The following is a 14670-nucleotide window of genomic DNA, read 5'->3' as shown; positions in this document are numbered from 1 at the left end:
GGTATCTGCATTGCCTGTAAGTGCCAAGTCAGATTACTCCAAAAAGAGAGCTAAATTGCATTAAGTTAGCAGCGGGGATTACCTACTATAGAAGCTAGATTTACAAATAGTCACCTGATTCCATTGCAATAAATACCAGGGGATAAATATCTTTCCACTGAGACATCTTTGTGCATTCTTCACTCACCTCGTTCGCCATGGCTGTCAAACAGAGATACCCTGCTATGGCCGTACAAGCTAAGGGCGACAAAGAGAATGGATCAACGCCAGCAACGAAGTTCACTGATGGCGCGTCAGATGAGTTGGAGTTTGGCGGCTCGCTTGGTGCAATGCTATTGATTACTGGCTCCCCCCTGTTGATGTGGTATATGTGGATTGGAGCCACATACTACGATGGGATGCTTCCTCTGCCCGAGTCCAACCAGACTTGGGCTGACTTTGGGCGTCACCTGTGCCAGTTGGTCTACGAGGGAGCCTATCCAACCGCAAAAGCATGGGCAACCTTCTGGACATTCTTCATCCTAGAGGCAGTCATGTACTGCTACATGCCCGGTGTTTCGAACTTTGGCCGGCCGTTGAGGCACGAAGGCGGCAAGAGGCTTCCCTACTACTGCTCTGCATATTGCAGCTTCTATGCTACACTCGCCATCGCTGCTGTCCTGCATGTTACTGGCATCTTCCCATTGTACACGTTGATTGATGAGTTTGGGCCTATCATGAGTGTTGCTATTCTGTCTGGTTTCCTGAACAGCTTCATCGTCTACATCCAAGCCATCGTCCGCGGACGAACCCACAGACTGTCCGGCTCTCCCATCTATGACTTCTTCATAGGTGCTGAGCTGAACCCCCGTATTGGTATTTTGGACTTCAAAATGTTCTACGAGGTCCGGATTCCGTGGTTCATTCTGTTCCTCATCACCTGCTCTGTGGCTGCTCGCCAATACGAAAGTTATGGCTATGTCTCTGCGGAAGTGGTTTTCTTGGCTGGCGCTCATTACTTGTACGCCAACGCTTGTGCTAAAGCTGAGCAGATGATTATTACCAGCTGGTGAGTCAATAATAACTATGGAACAATGCTTCCAGGAAAGCTCACACTAAACAGGGACATGTACTTTGAAAAGCTGGGCTTTTTGCTAACATTCTGGAATTTGGCCGGTGTGCCCTTCACCTACTGCCATTGCGCACTTTACTTGGCCAACCACCACCCGTCCGAGTATCACTGGAACCGTTACGCCCTGGCAGTATTCTCCGCTCTGTACATCTTCTTCTATTGGATGTGGGATAGCGCAAATGGCCAGAAGAACGCATTTCGTCACAAGGCAAAGGGCCAGCTCGTTAAGCGGAACACTTTCCCTCAAGTGCCATGGCAAGCTGTTGAGAACCCCAAGACAATCGAGACAGATACCGGCGATCACATCATGGTGGATGGCTGGTTCGCAATTATCCGAAAGCCGAATTATGTCCCCGACATGTTCTTTTCTATGTCTTGGGGTCTGATCACCGGTTTCAAGTAAGATTTTTTTGTGCTAAAATATGTGAAAGAACTTCCACTAATATTTTATTGATAGGAGCCCATTCCCTTGGTTCTATTTCATTTTTTTCATGGTTATGATCATCCACCGCACCAACAGGGATATCAGCAGATGCCGGAGAAAGTACGGCGAGGCCTGGAAGCGTTATGAGCGAGAAGTTCCGTACTTGTTCATTCCAGTAAGTTCATAATGGCAATCCGAGATATTGAAAGTTCCTTTTTTGCTGACGTTTTCAAGTATGTAATTTAATTGGAGCGCCGACTCGGCATTCACGGCTCTCCTTTTCTTTCCTTGGACAGGTTCTGGGTCTCAAGCTCCCCATTGTCATGCGGCTGTCCTGGTACGCATGCAAGCTGGGTTCGATAGGAAACTTCTGGGTGTTTGACCAAGGATTTTCATGCTAACTTCTTATCATTTGGGGTTCTGTGTTATCTACGCATGCATCAGCCTGTGTAGTCTTCTGTAGTAGCATATCTCATAGACGGATAGAAGAATTTGAGACGAATAGGTTATGGTTTTAGATCAGCGCTCTATCTCTCTTCATCTGCCCTTTGCGCGTTGATGTCTCGATAGAATTCTATCTGCCTGTCAATGATTAGATCAATTTTGTTCCTTTCCCGATTTCGTAAGCCTCACAATCGATGAAACCGTCGCAGCCCTCACAAAAGACATCGCCTCCAATTTTGGTCAGCTGTTATGCATCAGACTGAGCATAGATGTCCGACCTTGCAAGCACAAAATGTAGCCAAAACTTCCTCCGATTTCTCACAACCAGCGTAGTCTCCTCCGTTTTTCCACGGCTTCCAAAGCCGAATCTGCTTCTTGCTTTCTCCATCAAACGACATTATCGTTCGATTTCATCGCGAGTATCGAGGACCCGAAGTGACTGCACATAGATTATCTGTCATTTGGAGATCCGATTCCATTAGCCTAACAGCCAGTACAGATCTAGGGACATTGGTTTAAGGAAATCTGTCGTCTTAAGCTCTTTCGATTGAGCTCATGTGGCAAATTGTAAACCACAGGCGGCCACACGCCTACTACCACTAGCTTTGAAGATCCAAAGCAGGCAGACCGCTAATCAACAAGAAAAGCAGGCTAACTTGTCGCTTGCCCCGCAAGAGCTTCCCATCCAGTCGCCGCTCTCCTGATTGCAATGCTGCAAAAGACACTCGTCATGGCTCTCAGTTTCCTGTAGCTCCCGCCTTGACTACAAATACGCAGTCAATAGAGGCATAGGCTGTTTTAGATTACTTTGGGCAAGCAGTTAGGCTATCGATCGCTTACATTTCGTGGTCGCTAGTTCTTCAAGCACCTGTCTCTATCATTAGCCTGACTCTCGTAACACGTTTGAAAACAAACCGGTCTAGTTCTGTAGCGTCTCCGGTTGGAACCCAATCGTCGGAAACAGATAATATCGCAATCAGAATTTCTCCCTCCTGGTGCCATTTTCGTCGATACCTGATCAGCTCAAGTTAGTATGGGGACGGAAGCCTTGACATGTCACGTCTTTAGGAGGTAAACAAAAAGTATAGCGGCGAGAGATGCGCGAGACGCTCGTAAGGAACATGTCAATCTTGTTAGCAGATGCATCTTGAGGCCGGGGATCATTAAAAGAGAGGCAGACCAAGAGAATGCTTGGTGGGTTCAATGCAGATAGTGCTTATTCTTCGAAGGAAGACGGGTACTGATGGTAGCATGACGCAGAATAATGGTGAAAATTGATTGATTGCTATGCAAGAAGAAAGATGTGGCTTTTTCGCTACACGTCTCACTAGAAGATGTCCTCACTTGTCTGCATGGTCGCTCTGCACCCCCTGTCCTACAAGATCATTCGCAAGACACAGCTTGTGAGTAAAAAACTCAACTCCGTTAGACACATTGATCACGTCAAGGACACTCGGTCTCAGCGTACTACAGGTATGTCCTGTTTTCTATGCAGTCTCTTCTACTCTGGTTAAAACCGTGCCTCTCTGCTCAAGCCACAACCACAACCACAAACCAGGCACGCCCATGCAGACTTGCAATTAGAGATCCAAATCCTGGTAGGCCTAATGGTGCTCCTGCTATTCAAAATTTCTCCTATGCTTGTTCCTTTGCTAATTTTCCGAGTGGCTGGTTTTGTATGTGGCATAGAATCATAGCCAAGTTTCGTCCTCAAACCCTTTTTCCTCCCCGACTCTTCTACGACCTCAGTTTTATCGTATCCCTTTCCTATTGGTCACGTTCCCATTATTCCTAACTCCTTTCATCGAAACCCACAATCATAGCCAAAACAAAGGTTGAGTTCTTCTTCTACGATAATCAGAAGCCTCGAGACGAAGAAACGTTGCGTGCAATCACCCATCTAGCCTATCACGCTGCGTCCTCGCTCAAGATCTGCCCCCGGGCAATCTTCGTCAGGTCAGTCTGTCTCTTATTATACACTTCATCCTTGGAGGCCTCAGGCTCCAGATGGTGTTAGTATCATCCTGACGAGCTTTGGCCTTCTAGGTCTGGTGTGCATTGCACCACAAGAAGCAAGACAGGATTCTTCGTTAAGGACCCCGCAGGATCGCACATAACGCTTAATATTAAATCACGTCACGCATGGCACGGGAAATATTCCTTTACGGCACACGCCTACGTCGGTTCTGACCAAGATTGGACACTTACATGGGCAACCAACTCTCGCCAGAAGCCCGACCAAACGGATTGGCAGGATATTCCCGGTGTTTTCTCAATGCTGGTCAAAAAAGATGAGTTCCAATGAAGAAACATTCCTGACCAGAGTTGAAGAAACGCGGGGATCCCTTTAGAAAGCAACGACAAAACCGAAAAAGAAAAAGACCCCAAAATAATTGATGTGAGTGGCTGGAGAGCCTCCCCGTCTGGATACAATTTGGAAAGATCATGATCATGATCCAGCTCTAGATAGGTCCAAGAAATGGGAGATGTTAGGCAGTTTGGGTAATTGGGAAGGCCCTATGTTTTCCACCAATTGGTTTTAATTGAATTTTGGTTTTGACGAGTGACGGATTATTCTTTGCTAAAACATCCGTAAAATCTACATGCAATTGTAAAGATTGTTCCATGTAGATGGTATGGTAGATAGAACGATTCTTTTGTAGTTATTCTACTGCGGTGTCTGCACCAGATCCTGGGCTCTACCATTTTTTCCAACTATAGAGATCTGGCAAGACCCATCGAGAATGATGAGATTGTGGATCATGATGTTCAAGCGTAGTTCCTGATTGGGGGGATGTGGGTATCTGGGGAAGTTTTTCCGGTTTATTGTATCTCTGGGTAGTGTGAAAATGGTTGTAGGTATTAGATTCTCGTGATATTTATCGCTTTTTCATTTAGGTCCATAGGGAGAGGTAGGTGTAGATAGTAAACCCTAATCTGTAAGTTATATTCCGCACTGGCCAATGACAGCTGTCAAAGCATACTAGCTGGGGACCTTGATGGAATCTCCTATATCCTGCAGTTTACATTTTGTCCCTATCAATTTCCGTCCAAAAGGCTGCTCGTAGTGCACGCATGATGCTAAGTATAGCGACCGAGGTTCCCGACTCCACATCCCCGCACTATGTGGAGCTACATGCAAAGTTATGTAAAGTTATGATGCGACGTTGCATGTTCCGAGGCATAACCGACTGTGCATGGCGCACCGAATGCCAATCCGTGGCTCTGATAACGCCTCCACATCCGTCCCCTCTTTCGTGGGGATTGCTAAATACCGCTCCCTTCCGCTCTCAATTTCCTCTTGCAAGCATTTCTCACACTCTGCACTACCTAGTTGAATCTATCTATATTGATTCCCATTCCCTCTATTGCTTGTCAATAATCGGATCGCAATGACAATGGCTACCACTGCTATCGAAGTCCCCAAGAAGCAGAAGGCTGTTATCTTTGATAAGCCTGGCACGGTCTCGACTCAGGTCGTAGAGATTGACGTGCCCGAGCCTGGTGCCGGCGAGGTTCTAATCAATATGTTTGTCTTCTCCTGCCTACTAGCTCTAGTGAAATACTAACGAACGTTTCAATAGAACCCACTCAGGCGTGTGCCACTCGGACTATGGCATCATGACCAATACCGTAAGCACGGACTATCCGTTTTTGAACCAGTGAATCCCAACTAATCCTTCCCAGTGGAGCATGCTCCCATTCCCAACCCAGCCAGGCCAGGTAGGCGGCCACGAAGGCGTCGGCAAGATTGTCAAGCTCGGCGCAGGCACAGAATCCTCAAACCTGAAAATCGGCGACCGAGTCGGAGTAAAATGGGTTTCTAGCGCCTGCGGCCATTGCCGTATGTTCCCCACCTATACCCCCTTTTAGCCAGAAACAAATAGCGACTAACATCCATCTCGAACAGAACCCTGCCAAGCAGGCTCCGACGGACTCTGCTTCAACGGAAAAGTATCCGGCTACTACACCCCAGGAACATTCCAACAATACACCCTGGGACCAGCAAACTACGTAACCCCAATCCCAGAAGGCCTAGACTCAGCTGAAGCAGCGCCAATGCTATGCGCCGGCGTAACCGTATACTCAGCTCTCAAGCGCAGCCATGCCCGCCCAGGCCAATGGGTGATAATCTCCGGCGCCGGCGGTGGACTAGGCCACATCGCCGTGCAACTCGCCAGCAGGGGCATGGGCCTACGCGTTATTGGAATCGACCATGGCAGTAAAGAAGAGCTGGTTAAGGAATCCGGGGCGGAGCATTTCATCGATATCACCAAGTTCCCCAAGGATGACAAGGGCGAGGCATTGACGAAGCATGTTCAGTCGTTGACGGATGGGTTGGGTGCTCATGCTGCTATTGTGTGTACGGCTGCGAATGCTGCGTATGCTCAGGCTCTGCCTTTGTTGCGCTTTAATGGTACTCTTGTCTGTGTTGGTATTCCCGAGAATGAGCCGCAGGCTATTGCTACGGCGTTCCCCTCTACTTTTATTAACAAGCATGCTACTATTACTGGTTCGGCGGTTGGGAATCGCACTGAGGCTATTGAGACTATGGAGTTTGCTGCGAGGGGGATTATTAAGGCGCATTATCGAACTGAGAAAATGGATGCTTTGACTGGGGTCTTTAAGGAGATGGAGGAGGGTAAGTTGCAGGGTCGGGTTGTTTTGGATCTTTCGGGATGAGTGATATATATGTATTTAAGGTGTATTATGGCAGCTTCCATTTTGTTTATATTCATAAGTCGATTTATGCTTCTTTGAGGAACCTTTTCTACCATGGAATTCGATCTCGTGGGGCTGGTGGTCTGTACTTGGATGGATATAATATATTATTAAATAGAGCTCCTCATAACCTAGAGAAATTAGAGAAATTATTTTAAGTATTAATAGAGATATTCATCGAATGTCCAGTTATGTTATATTTTTCCGTAATATGATGAAATCTTATTATAAATAGACTTGAATCTAAATATGTTATTCTAAATACTTACCAGAGTAATCGAACTAATATTTAATTCAAAATATAGCGTGGTTGTTAAGATACAAAAGTGCAAAGTTTCGCATTTACTCTGTGTTTTGGGGTCGGCGACGTAGGCGGGAAGTACGTTATGGAAGGGGCGGTCTATTATTGATTCGGGGCCAAACGGGGCACATGGCTATATGCACATCGTCTCGCCCCCGTTCCCTCTTTCCCCTCCTTGTCTGCCCTTTCTCTTCTCCTGTCCTTCTCTGATCTTCTTTCTCTGCTACCCTTACTCCGTTTTGCAAGAGTATCCTAGAATCATTCCCACTATACCTAAGTTCCACCTGAAAAGAGTAAAAGAAATCATGCTGATTTGCGAACTGGAACCTCCGCCCGTGGAACCTCCTGGTTATCTTGAATGGAGGCGGTCCCTCAGCTCGGATCTTTTTGTAGCCTTGGAGATGGGCAACAATGAAGCTAAACCGTGTCTCTTATTTCTATCAAATACGGAGTTAATGCTCGGCTTTAAAAAGCAACGTGCTGAGTCTGAACCTCTCAACGACCAGGTGATTTTTGCTTGGGATAAGGACGAAGGGGTCTGGGCCCTAGAGGCGACAGCAGAAATTTTTGACGATCTTAAACTCCTGCTAGGCGAACAGTTCCTGCACTGGCATGAGGCGCTAGAAAGCTGTGGAGCAGTCCATTACAATCACTGTAAGGCAATATGCGCCTTTTGAACTTTCATGTGCTGATAGACATGATTATAGGGCGTGATTGTCGATGGAGCAAAGCTGCTATTGAGAAGTCACTTGATGAGGGCTTTGCGACGAGACCTTTATTCGGGACGATGTCTTACCTCCGAAGTCTACGGAGTTTTGAGGCGGAGGATGTATATATTTCCACTAACCAGCGACATGCATCCTAAAATTTCTTAAGTTGATTTTTTGTTACACTATTATTTTATTAGATCTTTCCCCTGTATAATCTAGCGAAAACTATATATCTTGTTTATTAGAAACTTCAAAATAGAACAAAAAGGATGTCATGGTTCGTCCCACATGAACGAAACAAAAACAAAAAAAAAAGAATTGACCGACGCAGGGGTCGAACCTGCAATCTCTTGATTCGTAGTCAAGCGCCTTGCCATTGGGCCAGCCGGCCTACTTGTTAAAGAAAGCGGACAGAAATGGCAATATTAGCCAAAACAGGCCGGCCGAGATCATAAAGCGAATGTTATCTCTGAACCGACCTCTTGTCAGAGTTATATACACGAATAAACACAGGATATATATACTTAAACCGATTCGCCACTGAAGAATTTATGCTCTGAACGCAATGCATCCGCATCGTTCAGCTCGAATCCGAAATTCCACAGCTTTTCTACCTCCGACAGTTCGCCTTTCTTCTTATGTCTCAGCCGGGTGTTGGTGTCCTTGTTCACACCCTTTGAGCTTCTCCGCCCTGCATGCTGCATGATAATAGGAGTCACCGCCCAGCGGATCTCATTTTTTGCACCGGCAAACTCCTCCGTAATTGTATCCACATACCCGATGTGCTTTGACTGATACAAATCAACGAGATCCGGGACCCTTGAACGCGGAAAGACGAAAGCCTGCGAGCAGCAGCCAAAGCGAGGCATCTGGTGTACACCTTGCTGGATAGGAACCATTGATACACGACCAGCAGCAAAGAATAACCCGATCAGGAGAGGCGTGCAGATGCCGCTGAACATAAAAATGGCCCCAGTTGAGAGTCGGGAGTGGAGGCGATGCTGACATTGTCGAGCGCCTAAGCAAGCACATGCAACTAAACAGACCGCGAGGATTGAGTAAGAGAGGAAGATCGGCCAGTCTTCGGAGTTCCAGCCGAAGAATTCCTCCGTATAGAAGAGGCGGAGATACAGCCCTAGATGAAAGTGGTGGTGGTTAGCTATTTGAAAATGGTGTGGAGTTGATGGTCAGATTCCAGATGTGGCAAAAACTCACATTTTGATGCACCCAAGGCCCTGGTCTGCTGTTCAGCTGATGCCAAAGCACCGATGGTTCGGTGATACCAGCCATCCATAGCCACGACATCGTCCTCGAGGATCATGGTATACGGAGCATTCACTGCTTCGCATGCCTTCAGAAGATATGTATAATCAAAAAGACCCTTCTCACGCCCAAAAGCTCTTGCCGCATCTGTCTCGAGCGATCGAACGTGATCGATGTCAACCTCCGCGGGATCGTACAGCAGTACCTGGTCTGCCAGCTCATGAAGCCAAGGTTCCTCGTAGGATGGATGCTCCGACGGATCGGTATGCGCAATGAAGAGAATCAAATGGATATCGGCACGTTCGGTGTTGCTTAGTCCCTCCAAAACCGTACCGACTGTGCTCTGGAAATAGCCAACACCATGTCTGGCGACCGATGCGATCCCGATACACAGGTCAGGCTCAGATGAAGACTTTGTATTTGCGGTAGTCTCATTGTTAAATGATTCAATATATGAATCTCCCTGGCCGATTCTCACAGATGAATAAGAGAGATCGTATGCGGTCCAAGGGTCGAAGAATGCTGAGCCCGGGTCGCGAAAGCATCGCGCACGTGCGTAGAAGATAAGGAGAATATAAAATACAAGGAATGAAATAAAGAGTCGGAGTGTGTTCGAGGCTGTTCTTGGCTGTAATGGCCGCCCGGGAAGCTTCTTGCCAAGGTCCGGCATCGCGGTATCGTGCACAGTGATCTGGTGAGAGATAGAACTCCCAGTGGGAAGAATCCAAGTCCCAAGGGGAAGGCACATTTGGAGTGCCCTGCATTTTTGTACGGGTTTGCTGTATCAACGGGGAATCTGTAATGTTTATAGGGAAGGGGCCATCATCCCTGCGACTCCCTACGGGCCTTTGACGTATGTCCCGTCGATCTTCACCCATGTAGGATTTTATGAAAAAAATTGTGATAGATCAGGATATTTCTTAGAGTGACATTCATTGCATAGAGCACTTGCGCTGAGAACTTGACATGAAAAGGGTTAAATATCATGAAGAGATTCCTACTTGGGAAGTACAGGGCTACAATCGCAGCACGCCTCTAGGAGAATGCATGAAGCTTCATTCCTCCACACGTCAGATAAAAGCTTTGGAATCTTGGCACTAGGGTTTGGTAAGGCCTAGAGCAAGGTGTGCACTTCCTTGATCTATATAGGCACAGCAAGTCACAAGGGATATTAAACCTCCCTGGCTGACTTCTCTCCATGATAAAGACATACATATCCCACTGTTAATACTAGAGTGACCTGTAGTCCAAACGCTAAGCTTCTTCATAGCCCGGAAGATCATACAGTATGCAAGGTACAATCAGAGTGTGCATAATATTCCAAAAATAGATCATCGTATGTGTCTTTTTAGATTCAACTCCTATGAAGAAAGAAGATCAAATGAATCATATCCTCGCGATGAAAAAAAGCAGCGAGCCACCATTTTGACCAAGTCCATGGCAACAATGGCGAGAAACAACCAATATAGAGCTTCAGTTGGAAGGAGTGTATGGTTATATCGAGATCAATATCCTGAGATAGCCAATAAACCTATCTAACTCACCGTGGAGCTCTGAATAGAACTTGCTCCATACAACCATTAGACTTGCGGTCACTGATCCCATGACTCACGGGTTACCCCCCGGATTGCCTGTTTGAGCCGACATGGCCATTTGGCGATATGTTACAAACTTTAGGAGGGAGAAATGCAGTGGACCAGAGAAAGACGCATCTAAAGTCGCGTCAGGTCGAATTTAAGGTATTTTAAGGTATTTGTTATGTTTGCATCTGACTCCATTAGTCGCGTGTCACATTTTAACCGACGTGGCTATTTCGCGATGTTTTCCAAACTTTGGGAGAGGGAAATTTAATGGCTGACATAAAATCGCGTTTTAGTTATTGACCTTGAGTCGCGTAGGTATGAAACATGTGATTCTCTCGGCTTGACCTGTGGCATAGTAATCAGACGACTTGAGCTCAAGTAAAATGATCTGTAAATATGCTGAGCAGGTCCTTGAATTGCAAGTCTTGCAAAACGAATCAGCCCTGTTAACTACACTCTTATACATAGGAACCGTCATATCTGACTGAAGAACTAGAGCGAACTTTCGACAGTTGAGTCTCTTGCTGTGAATTTTATGAAGCCATGGTCTGGAATGGGCGTTCATTCATCGCATTGATGTTCATATAGTCAAAACTGTGAATCTATTGCCATAATTCTCCCAAAATCCGATTGAGCAATGACCTTATGCCCTAGTGGCGTGCTAGAGCCAATATTCCATTCGGATTTTGATACCAAAAGCTTGCTGTTCTCACTCGAAGACTAGAGCTACGTTTGTATAAATCTGGCCCGACAGGGCAGCAGCTTGATACTACACTAACTATTTGCTCCACAGTAGTAGGGACAAGACACCTACGATGGAACATCAGCTTCATCTCATCGTACACGTACAACCGATCCGCAAACTATCTTGAAACCCACCATCCGAGCAAACCCGACATCCAAAACGAACACTCGTAAACTCTCATAGAAGTCAAAAAAGATCCCCACCCAAACATCCACCCTACAAGCTAACAAGCACTAGAAGCACTAGCCCAAACGCCATGCAAAGCCATCCAGAAACAAGCAGCCGTGTGCACGGATCACAAAGCAGCCCAAACAATTCAATTGACATTCATCGGCCAAAGCTCGGCTGGGATCCGAGGCCCATCCGAGTCGCACATCACAAAGGCCACGTTTTCCAAATACTCGCTCGGACAGCAATATCGCATAGCGTCGAAATAGTTCCCCACGCACGCGGGAAATACAGTTACTTTACTCCGTAGTTATAGTTACTGTGGGCACATTAGTGAACCTTCATTGAAAGCTGTGCGCTTTGGCCGTGTACCTTTGACACTGGTGCGTTACTTTAATTCCAAAGTCTGAAGCCAAGATCATGAGCCAAAATGTTTAACTGCCGAGCCGAGCATACCCGAGATCCAAGTGTATACGGATCACCAAGCGACCTTCGGAAGGTGGTCCCTGGACCGTCGAGTTATTGGTGTAATCTTCGATCTGTAGGGTCTTGTTTTTATTTTATTGATTTCTTAAAAACAAGGATTACGCGAATATTGGAGGTCCCCTTGTGTGGGCGACCCACTTTCTGATAAGTGTTCCATGGGTCGGCTGTTCAAATCGGGTTAAAGTACCCTTGAGCGGCGGCAGTGACACGCCCGGCTCATTTTCCGGACCATGGATGCTGGCTCCCAAGACCACAGTGTTGGGTTTGGGGTGACGACATGCCTCATAGGACTATATGATCATGGGATAGGATGTTTCTGGGGCAAACCGAACTCTATGTGTGATAGTTTGCGATGTACCACTAGTAATGGGAATAGATATGTAATGGCTATGTAATAGCTGCGTATGATTGTGCGATCACGGTACATCAAACCTAAGTGCAGTAATGAGATGAACGATATGCAAAACGAACTGAAATGATGTCGCTGATAAGGAAATGATGCAGGGGGTATTGCAATGAATGAACACGATGGCCTCCCAGAGTATGAAACAAACGTATAAAGAAAATAGAATCAAACAAATCATCGGGTTCGTTTCGAGTTCCCTCCTGAATTCCCATTGCCGGCCGGCCGCTTTTGTCCTCCAGTTGTAGTATCTGGAACGTAGGATTCAGCGATGCGAACTAAAGATTCCAGATGAAGGCGAAAGAGCTTGGGGGCACGTCGTTCGGGACCGATCTTGTTGAGGATGCCGCGCAGCGGCCCAGCGACAGGGTGGAGGTCGGACGGCGGCAATTCATCAAGCGCGCTGAGAACAAAGTGCCGCGCGTCTGGATCCGATTCAAGTTCGTCCGACCCAATGAGCAAATGGAATAGATTGCGCTGGTCCTCATCCTCGCCGTTGAAAGAGTCCCGGCCTAACCGATTTCCTAAAAGAGGATCATAATTGCGACCTGCAACTGAGTCCAGGACCGAAACGAGGGCTTCGACGGCGGCTTCGGAGCTGTGCGGTGCGCGTGCGGACATGTTGGTTATGATGCGGAATACTAAACGCTGCAGTTGCGAGACAATCTCGTGAGGCTCAAAAAGACCCAGACTTGGGCCCACGGGCTCTGCGGGCAATTCGCCTGTTTGGCAGTATCGGTCAAAGTCATCAAGTAGGCGTCGGGAGTGTTCCTTCGCCTTGTCGAAGTAGATGGCTGCACAAGCCTCGACAGGCATCGCTTTGCACAGACTGTTGAAAACCCCGTCGTCGTGCACACCTAACCGGAACATTGTTGCCTCGAAATCGCCCTGTACCACGCAAGCCTCTGCTGTCCTTGCCTGCTCAGTCGTCTCTGTCAAGTCCTGGCGGAAGTCCTCCGGAAGAGTCTTTTTGCTAAAGGCAGAGAGGATGTCCCGCACTTTTTCTGTTCGCGTCATTCCTCTACCTGTACTGTTACCCTCATCCCGCAGGTACTGCCATTTGAGATGCTTCGCAACTGCCTCCAGGTTACCCTTGAGAAGTCCCTCAATAGGCGGCAGGTTGTGCGGGCGTCCGTCTGAAGCCAGTGCTACCTCTGTCGACTCGGGCTTCTCGAGGAAGCAGCCGTGCAGTTGATCGAGGAGCCACTGTTTAGGGGGTAAGAAGCAGTATCAGCATCGATCCGAGACTTCCAATTTTTTTGGTTTTCTAGACAGTCACACTCACAAAGATGTGCTGGCATGGCTCCTCTGGGTGATCCTTAAAGACAGAGCAAGTGCAAGTGGTTGCCTCAGAGCCAACGTGCACCTGTGGCCGATCCAACAGCTGGAGGTCATGTCCGGTGGGAGTCACCCGACAGTTCACCTCGAAATGGCTGGTCAAGCCCACCAAGGCCCTGGCTTGAGACTCGGATTCTAGTTCGCCCAGGTCGTAGGTAATCCCAGACGGTGCGCGGACAGCCTCGTGAGTTGATTCGGATTCGTCTTCGTCAGTGCTCTCGCCCCCCTCTTCCTCGTCCACCCCTTCTTCACCGGAGCTCCCCTCCGACGAGGCTTCGCTGCCCTGGTCACTGTCGTCGGAAGGGTCCGGCGGCCCCGCGCGAGGTCTGACTTGGGCCGTATCTGGCATATTCTGACCGATGCACAACTTGTGAAATTGTCGAGTTGGGGCAGACATGGCCAAAGGCGAAAAAGGGGGACCCTCCAAATCGCCAGAAATCAAGGGGAGAAGGCGAACAGATGTGTTTTGTGGACTCTCGTAGACACAGAGTTCTTCCGACCCATGGACGGAAGCGGGTACTCTGAACCATGGAACGGGGTTCCCTGGCGCCCGCTTTAAATAATTAGTCACGTATGATTTTCATTCTGTGGACAACGTTGCGATGTGCTTTGACTGCCGAGGACTTTTTTTACCCTCCCAACGGCGCTTAGTGGGAGTGGCGAAGAGGGGGAGGCTCAACCGGCTAGGTGATGTTCTAACAAGGTCGCGACGTTTAATTATGCCCTATATCAACCGATCAGCATCCAGCGCACAGACACTAAAGGGATCTGGTGGGAGGAAAGATCTGGGGTCTTGGTGGCTGGGACCCGAGCACAGATTGTCGGTGGCTCCGAGATGGCTAAATGGTCTATGACACAGAGCATTGCTCAAAGACACTGCGCAAATCCCATGCATGTCACGGGAAAAGAGTGTAGCTGAAAATCAAGGTAAAGTTAATAGCGGTATGATGATCAGCGAGGCCCCGAGTTGAC

The 14670-nt window shown here is 47.8% G+C and overlaps 5 protein-coding genes across 5 annotated transcripts; 3 read left to right on the top strand and 2 right to left on the bottom strand.

Moving 5' to 3' along the window:
• Positions 1–197: 197 nt before the first annotated feature.
• N7446_008501 (uncharacterized protein) lies at positions 198–1781 on the top strand (the record flags this gene model as incomplete). The annotated part of the gene is made up of 4 exons (XM_058517246.1): positions 198–1048; positions 1103–1510; positions 1569–1710; positions 1770–1781. 4 exons carry the CDS (start codon positions 198–200, stop codon positions 1779–1781), a joined length of 1413 nt encoding a protein of 470 aa, XP_058370892.1.
• Positions 1782–3313: 1532 nt separating this feature from the next.
• N7446_008500 (uncharacterized protein) lies at positions 3314–4284 on the top strand (the record flags this gene model as incomplete). Its single annotated transcript, XM_058517245.1, has 3 exons — positions 3314–3452; positions 3803–3935; positions 4026–4284. The coding sequence occupies 3 exons, from the start codon at positions 3314–3316 to the stop codon at positions 4282–4284; spliced, it is 531 nt and encodes a 176-aa protein (XP_058370891.1).
• A 1087-nt stretch (positions 4285–5371) lies between these two features.
• Positions 5372–6662, top strand: N7446_008499 (zinc-dependent alcohol dehydrogenase; the record flags this gene model as incomplete). The annotated part of the gene is made up of 4 exons (XM_058517244.1): positions 5372–5508; positions 5564–5612; positions 5667–5823; positions 5890–6662. 4 exons carry the CDS (start codon positions 5372–5374, stop codon positions 6660–6662), a joined length of 1116 nt encoding a protein of 371 aa, XP_058370890.1.
• A 1574-nt stretch (positions 6663–8236) lies between these two features.
• On the bottom strand, positions 8237–9645 carry N7446_008498 (uncharacterized protein; the record flags this gene model as incomplete). Its single annotated transcript, XM_058517243.1, has 2 exons — positions 8237–8847; positions 8928–9645. 2 exons carry the CDS (start codon positions 9643–9645, stop codon positions 8237–8239), a joined length of 1329 nt encoding a protein of 442 aa, XP_058370889.1.
• A 2892-nt stretch (positions 9646–12537) lies between these two features.
• On the bottom strand, positions 12538–14095 carry N7446_008497 (uncharacterized protein; the record flags this gene model as incomplete). Its single annotated transcript, XM_058517242.1, has 2 exons — positions 12538–13566; positions 13646–14095. The coding sequence occupies 2 exons, from the start codon at positions 14093–14095 to the stop codon at positions 12538–12540; spliced, it is 1479 nt and encodes a 492-aa protein (XP_058370888.1).
• Positions 14096–14670: the final 575 nt, after the last annotated feature.

Source organism: Penicillium canescens, assembly GCF_028828765.1.
Source record: "Penicillium canescens strain IBT 15451 chromosome Unknown utg000005l_segment0_segment0, whole genome shotgun sequence".
Lineage (NCBI taxonomy): Eukaryota > Fungi > Ascomycota > Eurotiomycetes > Eurotiales > Aspergillaceae > Penicillium > Penicillium canescens.
Note: the sequence above shows the minus strand (reverse complement) of the source record. Positions and strands in the feature narration are given on the sequence as shown.